Source organism: Pholis gunnellus, assembly GCF_910591455.1.
Source record: "Pholis gunnellus genome assembly, chromosome: 14".
Classification (NCBI taxonomy): Eukaryota; Metazoa; Chordata; class Actinopteri; order Perciformes; family Pholidae; genus Pholis; species Pholis gunnellus.
The window spans coordinates 18,390,566-18,400,617 of record NC_136541.1 but is presented as its reverse complement, the minus strand read 5'-3'; the positions used below and the strand labels follow the sequence as shown (position 1 = coordinate 18,400,617).

The 10,052-nt window shown below is 46.3% G+C and overlaps 1 protein-coding gene across 3 annotated transcripts; it reads right to left on the bottom strand.

Annotated features, from left to right (window-relative positions):
- Window positions 1-995: 995 nt before the first annotated feature.
- On the bottom strand, window positions 996-8,610 carry LOC306705872 (1-phosphatidylinositol 4,5-bisphosphate phosphodiesterase delta-1-like). Of its 3 annotated transcripts, none has more exons than XM_079172745.1 (15): window positions 8,386-8,610; window positions 6,843-7,034; window positions 5,535-5,763; window positions 5,253-5,382; window positions 4,832-5,060; window positions 4,509-4,710; window positions 4,009-4,153; window positions 3,764-3,916; window positions 3,494-3,646; window positions 3,249-3,408; window positions 3,013-3,129; window positions 2,696-2,874; window positions 2,408-2,540; window positions 1,808-1,957; window positions 996-1,597 (listed from the first exon to the last, which is right to left on the bottom strand). In XM_079172745.1, the coding sequence occupies exons 1-15, from the start codon at window positions 8,417-8,419 to the stop codon at window positions 1,506-1,508; spliced, it is 2,298 nt and encodes a 765-aa protein (XP_079028871.1). In that variant the 5' UTR covers window positions 8,420-8,610; the 3' UTR covers window positions 996-1,505. The 3 variants fall into 3 exon arrangements, with proteins under 3 accessions (XP_079028871.1, XP_079028869.1, XP_079028870.1); XM_079172743.1 differs by lacking the exon at window positions 8,386-8,610 and adding an exon at window positions 7,428-7,587; XM_079172744.1 differs by lacking the exon at window positions 8,386-8,610 and adding an exon at window positions 7,428-7,585 and having other exon boundaries at window positions 6,876-7,034.
- Window positions 8,611-10,052: the final 1,442 nt, after the last annotated feature.

Here is a 10,052-nt window from a genome sequence, read left to right as displayed (position 1 = left end):
TTTGTTTTGTTTTGCACAGGTTGCACGTTATTGTTTTGAAAAGATGTGCAGTGCAAAAACTAATTAATTAGTTAATTGCAGCCACAATAAGCTATTGTTTGCACTGATAGAACTGTATTTGCATTGTTCTAACAAAGTGATTGCACATTGTATTTGTTTTTGTCTGATGGAGCAATCTGCTTTACTTGAAAGTGATTGCAATTTTCTTTATTCTATTATTTCAAAAAGCACAGATGGAGAAGTCACAAAATGTTATTTCAATAATAGTTCAACATGGACCATTTTGTTACAATTTTGTTGGGGCGGTGGGGCATGAACATTTTGCTTCCTCCAAAGTGGGGCGTGACAGAAAGTTTGAGAACCACTGCGCTAACCCATGAGTGGTGCATTTATGTGCATCACCTTCATGACTTCCTTTTGATTGTTGGAGTAACACTCGGTGTAACACTCGGTGTACCAAAGGCGTGTCCATCCAAAGTTCCAAAGTTCTGGCTGAAGCTCTTTTCCTGTTTGCACAATATAAAGTGATTCAACACGGTACTATACAGTTGTAATATTCCACATGGTTTCACTGGATGAGAAGCCCCAGGATTATTAAATCATCTTTAAAGTCTTATAAGACTACAGAGATAAAAGTGTATCCTCAGATAAGTGAGACACTTTAGTTCGAAGCGCTGGAAAAAGAGTTACCACCTCCTCCAATCAGCCATGTTGCAGTTTACATCCGCGTCTGTCCAAAATGTCATCATCTCGTGATTTTATCCTGTTAGACATTTGTATGAAATTGTCATAACTAGTATATCATTTACCAAGTTGTGTGTGTGTGTTTCGTGAAGGCACAGTGACCTTTGACCACCAAATTCGTGGACGTTTGTGCCACATTTGAAGAAATTCTCTCCAGGAGTTCCTGAGATGACACGTTCGCAAGAATGGGGAAGGACGGATGGACTAGTTCCTCCGGCCACGGTATAACAAAAAAAACAGTGAGACAGGTGTTCATGTTTAAAACTTTTATCTTCATCTTGATTTACAAAAAGAAGTAGTAGTCGTGACGATGTGACATGAAAAAAATAACCACACTTGACTAAAATTACTGATGAATACAAAGCACACTGTTTCCATGTTGGCTTATGTTTCTCCAGAATTCATAAAAGGGTCATTTAAAAAAACTTAAATAGACAATACATTAACGGACTAGAAATGAGGGACACCTTTGAAGGTGTAATGTCACTCATGTGGAGCATTTTAAAAGTCTGGCAAACCTGCTGCGGATGTGCAGTATTTGCATGCATGCACAACTCCTTTCCAGTTGCAGATGGAGTCCTTTAGCTTGCTGAGAAGATTGTGGTATTTATCTGACGTTTAGAGTAGCAGCTCAAACTACTGGAATGAAGCCAATAAGTTAATCATGAACTTAAAACAATAGAGGAAAAAAAATAAAAAATTAATCAACAGCAGAAACGGAGGCTGTGTTTCGGAGGTCCTCATTTCCCGTCGTTGGCGTCTCACTCGGCATCAACGACCATAATGTGTACAAAGAGTCCAGCTGAGGGGAGGACGTCTCCGTTCTTATTGAGCAGAGGCACGTGTCTGTATCCTGTGTGGGAGCACAAAGCGGCTGCAGTCAGTGGGGAAGATGGTGAACTGAGCTCTCTGTGCTCGACCAGAGAAGAGGATAGCTGGAGTTCTTCTGTTCATTTATGAAGTGTGAAAACAAAAGAACTATTTCACATCCTTAGGGGTTAACAGGGAGTCGGAGGGAAAACAGAACATTTTGCAAATATCCGCTGCCAGTTGCTGAACTCACCCATTTTTAAGCTGTCGAGTGGAAGTGAGTACTGCCCAACAAACTCGTTATCAGACGTGGAGTCGTGGTCTTCAACGGCGAAGCGCACCAGTGCTAGCTCTGGCACATTCACATCAAACTGGAAGTTTTCATTCCACGCTGGGTTGAAACCTTCAACCGGGAAAAAAAAGGGGGAAATGCGCCGTCAGAAGTTGTGCATCATTCATTTGTGAAGCATTCTGGCTCCAGTTATTGGGTGATCTTTTTATCAGCCTCTTCTACTTCTGCCTCAAGGGAAAAAAACACCCAGAGGGCGTGCATACTTTAGTTGTATGCAGCTCTGTGTTTTACATGTTGAAGACAGATACACAGGGTAGGCAGAGTAGGAATTTCTTTCCCCCCAGTAAACAAGAGGCAACAGTCTTACAACTGAAGCAAAATGCCACCGTTGTTGTGGCTGCATTGCATTCTGGTCTCCTGAGGCTACTACAGGTAGAGGCACGTTCTGAAGTCACGCGTCATAAATGCAAAAACACAAGTATGAAACCTTTTGGTAAACTGCATTGGCAAATAAACATACAGTACAAAACACAAGAATATCGCGTTTGAAGGGAAAGGTACCGTTGTTTTCAACCACGCTGGTCTCTTTCTCGGCAACATCAGCCGGCACTCCGTACACCTGCACTTTAACAAACGGGTCCACAATGGAGGATTTCTTCTTGTTCACTTTGGGGAGCTGCTGGGCAGATACAACCTGGCGACAGGTAAGGGTACATCACGTCAGACGGGGGAAACATCCTTCCCGATCTCAACTCTGCACAATGCTGAACGGCGTGATTTGTGAACGGGAAGCGCGACAGCGAATGTCAGTCAATCTCAGCGCGCTTCGTTACAGCGAAAAACACTCACCATGACATGGAGCGTCTTGTGCTTCAGCCAGTCTCCTCGGGTCAGGGTGATGGGGTCGAACTCCGTGGCTACGTCCCTCATGAAGGCCGGTTTCAGGATGTAGCCGCTCTTTCCGTTAACCAGGAATCTGCCCTGGTTGACATCCATGTCTGTGCAGGCTGTCTGGAAGTTTAAGGCCACTGAAAAAGGAAATAAGAAGAAGACGCAGGGACAGAATGACGAATCGAAAATAAGCCACCGTCTCCCATCAGTTGGTTGTGACATTGGACTGTACAAGTGAGCGATTGTAATTCCCTCCTTGCGTCAGCGTCGTGTACCTATTTGGCAGCCGGCGTTCCACAGAGGCACTGGGTTGTAGTTGGAGGAGTCGGTCCTGGAGCCTGCTGGATAGATGCGGCTCAGCTTGTCCACGTTGTGGCGGATGTAGGAATTGGCTGCAGAGAGCACATTGAGACAGAAGAACAGAGTCATCGACTGAGCTGAAAAGCTGGATCCTGATCTTCTATCATAAATCTCGACACAATGACGTCTGAGTGAATCCAGCCTTCCTCACCCGACTCCTCTGCCAGGGTCACGGCCTTATGCTCCTTGAAGGACGACATCTCGTAGAAGCTCAGGTTTCGTTTTGCGTCCTCAAAGCCGTAGAAGTGGACGCTCTTACAGTAGACCACCATGTCAGACAGCTCTTTCGCTAGTTTCAGCTTCTTTCTCACCTATGCATTAACAGGGGGAATCAAGTGTCGGTACAAAATAAACGTCTAACAAATGTTAGCGGAGGTCATCTGTGTGACGCCCCACCTTTCTCTTCTCTTCCTCTTCTTCGTCCTCGTCTTCATTATTCGACTCGTCCTCCGTCACGTCCATGTCATCAGCCGCAGCTGCCTCGGGAGCGAAGCTGGCCTCCAGCTTGTTTAATCTCTTCCCTTTGATCAGGAACTTCCCCTTCAGCTCCTGAAGTGGAACAGTGTAGCCCCGTGAGCGACTTGACATCAAAGCCCCCCCCCCCCCCCCCCCCCCCCCCCAAAAAAAAAGAGTTAAATCTGCCGATAGATAAGAGTGGACACAAACCTCGGGAGATGGAAAGTCGGTGGGCATTCCGTCCCCCAGGGGGGAGGTGATGAGTGCACCACCCAGGATGGAGCTCATGTGGTGGGCCATGACCTTCTGCTGCTCCACACTGCAGTGGTTCTCCAAGGAGAGGATAACTGGGTAATCAGACGTCTGGGGGGACGAGCAGACAGAAAACAGAGAGCGCTCAGGTCCAGAACACTCGCGTGGAAGCACTGACGGACATTGCCGGACGCCAAACGCACCTTAAAGGCGTACTCCTTGATGGCTTTGATGGCGTCCTTGAAGAGGATCTTAGAAGTCAGCGTGTAGCCGTGGTAGATCTCCGGCTCGTTGTCTGATCCGTCCCAGACGTCCAGCTCCACACAGCGGCAGCCCTTCAGCAGAGCCCTGAGAGGGTCACAACCAACATCAGAGCCTGAACAGTCGGTCTAAAGAAAGGCTCTGTAGAGCCGCACGAGGGTGGGCGTCAATAAACACCTAAGCATTTAGGTGACAGATGGTTAAAATGGATAAAACAGCAACAACTAGGAGACATGCATTTGAATTAGGAGAAGTAGCAAATCCTTAAATTTGTGAAGCTGGTACCATTTTAAACACTTCAACAATGAATCAACTAACAAAGTGGTTGCAGAAGAATTCTTCCATCTATCAAATGGTGACTTCATCAACCAATCACGGTGGGTCTTCAGGTCCACCTCTCCGCCGCCACACAGGTTCTCACGGGCTGGAGGAAAGCGGTTACCTGACGTAAGCCTCCGTGCTGCTGGGCCCTCTGAGCTGGTCCTCCATGAGGTAGGTGTTGTGCGAGGAGGAGATGAAGTAGTCGTTGAGGGGCCGGCTCATGTCCTGGTGCACCTCTCTGTGGTCTGGATTGAGGACCAAGGCGTCTGGGTGATGCATGTACCTGAGGAAGCCGTCTTTGGACAGCAGGTTCTTCTCCTTGGCTGAAAGAAGACGAGGAGAACGGCAGCGATGATTTATCTCGCATAGAAATCCGAGATAAAGACCACGAGTTATGTTCTGCACCTCTTAGCGAGAGACGGTTATTTCAGCCGCCGTACTGACCGTTCTCGTCCGGCTCGTGCTTCTGGATAATGCCGTGTGCATCGGCCAGCATGGCCTTCTCTCTCTGCTCTTTCATCAGGAAGTCCACCAGGTTCTGAGGACTCATGAAACCCGTGGTTTTGGCGTACTCCCCGTAGATGACGTCCATCTCCTCCCGGTGGGTCAACAGCTCATAGAAATGTTCAATCTCCTCTCCAGCTAGGAATCCCGATTTGGATTTGTCGCATTTCTGTGCGGCGGAAATGTCAAATGAATGTTGGTCCACACACTTAAAAACGTTATCATGTGCTTAAATCATACATTTACATCTGTTTATGGACACTGCATCAATTACTTTTTTAATGTTTGTTTTATTGCTCCTGAGGAGATCTACTCATGATTCTGACATTTAGGAATCATTCAAGAGCTTGGAGGGCATCACCTGGAAGAGCATCTCAGCGTAGTCGTCATCCACCTCGACGTTGATCAGACGCAGGAAGTCCTTGAGCTCCGACTGACTTATCTTTCCATCTTTGTTCTTGTCGGCTTTCCTCAGGCAGCTGAAGATCCAACTATAAAGCTTGTAATGTAAGGAGAATAGCTGTAACGGCATCTTTCTGTCTGCATTCTCAAACTGTGTGCAACAGGAGCTCCTGAACCACGGACAAATGAGTCACGTCTAACGTCGAGCCTAAGCCTAACCCCGCTCTCGTGATAAGGATACTGCTCCGTCTTCTGCTGCCTGTTGAGGTCTTTTCTGCTGGAGACCACTTTCTCCAGGCTGCTGACCCACCGCTTGGCCTCCTCCTCTGAGCTGGCGATGAGGTCCAGGTTCCTGCGGCGGCCCTTGAACATGATGGAGAAGCAGCGGCCCTCCACCTGGTCCTCCGTGTTCTTCCTCAGGCCCTCCGAGTGACGGCCCATTCGCACGGACGAGATCTCGTCGAGTGAAACTGAACACAGGAGAAGAGACGCAAATGTTTTGGGGGTTTTCTCCACTCGAGGCTCTAGAAGACATTTTTGTCACCAAATTTGAAGCACAGATTTGAAACATGTATTTTGGTATCTTTATCAATGACTACTTTTAACATACTCGTTCTGTGTATTATGTTAAATATATATTTACATTGTAGGTCTATGGTGCCGTGATGCAATTATGAACCTCGATCGATTGAGTGAGTGATGTCATTTTGTTGTGTGACCCGATTGGCCCACGTGGGTCTACCAACCTATCTAAGATGTGCTCTCCTATTGTCTGGAAAAGTAACCGGATGAAGGTCTACGGGCCGACACGGTAATAAATATCTCTGAATGTGAGCGACGAGCACAGTGTGCGGGAGTCTTGCCGTTCTACACTTCCAGAATAAATCGTTAAGTAAAGGAATTGTAACATGTCTAATTGTGCTATAAACAAAAGAAAGCTCTTTTGTACTTTTGGTATCTTCAGAACAGCCTGCTTGGTCAACACAAAGCTGCTGTTTGCAGTTTACTGACGACACGTTACGAGTTTCAGGGGGACTGAATTTCAACATCTGCTGATGTGCAAAGTCGTGGGATGCACCTTTAAGGGTTGCATGTCATCACGTGTGGCGCTAGAAAATGAAGACACCACTATGCCACAGTTATCAAACTGAGACTTCATGACAGCAGTTTATGGATGTAATCCAAGGTATATAACCTGACCTACTGCATCCACTCCTCTGCACACGATAACAAAATGTAAAAGATCACTATCTTGATAAACACACCCACAGAACATACCACTGCTATCATGAGCAACCCAGTTGCGTATGACAATGCAGAGGACTTTCAGACAGTAATAATCTTTTTATAGCTCTACGGTCTACCCTTCACTTTTATTACCCATGAATGGTCTGAGAAAAGACCGATTTACTTGTTACAGTGCTGGAGAAACAAATCATATTTAATGTGATAACTTTAAGTCATAAGTAAAGAAGAAGGTGTGAGACGTGTGTCCAACACAAACATCAGACAGATGTGTGTAAGAGTTGTTGTTTCCGGTCTCACACACATGCAGCTGGGTAGCTGGGACGGCAGCACTCACAGGTCTTGCTGTCCCTGAAGGTCTTCTTCGATTCACGCCACATGGTCTTGCAGTCCTCCATGAGTCTGAAGTAGCGGGTCTTCTTCCAGGACGGGGAGAGGACCTTGAGGAGGTCTCCCCCCTGCAGGAGGAACTGGAGGTCCGGATCGCCCTCCATACCTGTGAACACCCAGCCCCAAGGGACAGAGAACAATCCAACAGATTAAACACTGCTTTTCTTGTAAAGTGTTCTGAGCTGAAGCCCGTTTTACTCAATCCATGTGTCAGGTAACTGAAACCATAAACCCTGCTCCCATCTTCTCTCTGTTTGTTCTTACCTGCATTCATCTCATCAGAAACACTGCAGAAAATAAGGAAACGTTCAAACCGCAAGCAACGAAAGCTGGCTGATTAAAAGCCCTTCACCGTGCAACGTTTTAGAGCGTTACACATAAAAACAACAAGTTGAGATCTGTGACAACAAAGCACGCCACTTAGTAACCTGACCCCGGATAACCCTGTGGCCACGTCTGCCACAAGAAGTCCGTTAAAAAGAATTCCAAAGCAGCCTACCGAGGAGCTTTACGTTCATTTGTATCACATTCTGTCTTCTGGCATGGCGGAGTGCTTCCTCCGACTTGCTGAGTTTGGGTTCACCTCGCAGGCAGTACATGGTGCCCCTCTGCGGTCTCGAGACGCTCCCGGACTGTGTTTGTCGGGGCGATGGGACCGACCAGTGTGTCGGAGGAGGAGGGCGTGGACCAGCCCCACTCAAAGTTCACCGTTCATCTCCGATAGGACTCTTGGCAGCCACGCACGCACGGACGTAGTTCAGCTCAGGTTACTATACGACTACTTGCGATGATGTGTATAAACGTTAAGAGGAAGCGGTTCAAAACGTCTTGTCTTGGGCAATTATTAACTTACCAGGCGTTTATAGCCCCTGTAGAATACAAAAGTTACAGCCCTGCATAGTGTTGACAACTGTTGACTCGCGGGCTCCATCTAGTGGCGACCTCGCGGTACCGTCACGTGCTTTGTTCTGGGTTTCGCTCAGCCTCGGCCAGATTTGTTCACCTTTAAAACGCGTAGGCTACATGTGCTTATAAACAGGTCAACTAACATACTGAATCCCGAGAGGAGCGACATACGGGCCCTGTTTTAGCGCCTGCTGCAACAGTAGGGTGTTGTTTTTGTTGTTTTAATGGGGCAATGCGCTGTTTTGCGTTTGGCAACACTGCTTTTGTTTGCGGGGTGAGGTGAAACAGCCACACCTTTAGGTACAGCGTACACGAACCGGGGATCTTTTTCGAACACGTTTCGTTCAATATACAGTGAATATCCGCAGCTAGTGAAGAAAAACCTCTGATTGTAACCATTACAATGTAAGAAAACACGAGAGACAATGAAATACTCACACGGCGATTGAGGATTAGACCTATTCAATGTTGAAAAATCCTGGAACAAAATCACTTCTAGCAAGTGCAAAAACGCACTTTAATTACCACAATTACACACACATGTGTCCTACCGTTGCTTTTCTTTTCGATCCCATTCGTTTCCATCCCTTCTGAATTGTGGGCGCTCTCTCTCTCTCTCTCTCCTTTACGCAGCAAGTTTGTTTTTCCTCCTTTTCACTTGATGCGCCGGTTTCATCCAAAGTTGCTCCTTCTTCCCATGTGCGCAAAATTAGGTCAAGAACACTTCCCGAGTGTGGGATCGCTGAAGCGAGGACAACACCAAAAGGCGGCGACGACGACGACACAGGTGGGTCGCAACTTGCAGTCTGAGTGGTGTCAGCACTCCCGGAGGCTCAAACACCGGTTTGACAAGCCTGCCATGCGAGCCACACTGCTGATGTCACAACAGGGAAGGTTACACCTCAACGCTTTTGCCATCAGGCATCTGGTCAACACAACAGACTGACTTAACAGCCAGCGAATTTTTTTTTTTTTAGCAGCATAAAAGGACAACTTTAATCCATGCCATTTATTGTTCAACTCTATAAAACACTTCCCCACCCAAAGGTAACTAGATGTGAATAAACAGGGAGGGGACGTTAACCTGGGAGGCACCCATAAGCCTCAAGTGACTGTTATCTAGCTTTTTATATTGATACAATGTGGAATTTCACTTCAAGTCTATATTGATATTTGCTAAAAGCGGCTTTGGCGACTGCACTTTTACGCAGCCACCTGCACCTCATTTGAACACAAGGTAAACATGATCAAGGAGGCTGCACAGCAGAGTTGGCTCGCAGCCAGACCACATAGTTGACATTAAGTTGGAACATATTTGTTGCACTGAATGGGTCAGATGCAGTTTTTTTTTTCTTGCTTTTCTTTTCATGTGCAGCTTAGCCTTGGCAGGATAATAGCACTGCAATCACTGGTGCGTTGGGGCTCTTGTGGCTCTCAGCACTTCCCTTTCAGGCCGGGCTTACCCTCAGCGCACTGTCAGCATCAGGATGAGTGGGCTTTAATGCAGCATCAGGGGGAGAGCTTCCAGCTTCCGGGCCAGGGGGGGCCGAGACCACTTCCAAACCCCAATGAAATGCATCACACACAACTTCAAAACACTGTAAACAGAAAATGATATGTGACTTCTCTGGTTGATTAAGTCCCTATTTTGCTTGGTGTTGAACAAGCAGGAACAGGCCCCACTGTTTCCTCATATATCTCTGATGCTGTTCGTAGGTCTGCTGCCTTTCCCCAAAACAACCTTGTGTCTCAGTGACAAAGATTATGCAATTCCTGGGTTACCACAGGATATAGGCCAAAAGAGGAAGTTACGATAAATACAAAAAAATATGTAAACAGCTGTCTGATGTGTGTATCTGCTGCAAATATATATTTTTTCTCAATACACTGAGTTATGAACACTGCTTCTTTTGAGTACACTGGCCATCTGGTTTTCATGAAACATCTTGGCAAGTTCCAACATGGAGAATGAAGGATTAAAGTATTAGCCTGCAAATAAACCTTAAACACTGTAGCCTGTCTGCTATCCAGTTGTGAAACGTGACCAAGTACATTTAGTCAAGTATTGCAATAAAGTACAATTTTTAAGTATTTGTGCTTTTGTTCAACATTTCCATTTACTTTATTTTTCTACTCCACTATATTTTAGAGCATAATATTATACATTTTACTCTACTACTGTGTTTAACAGCTATAGTTATTGCGTGGGTCTACTTTC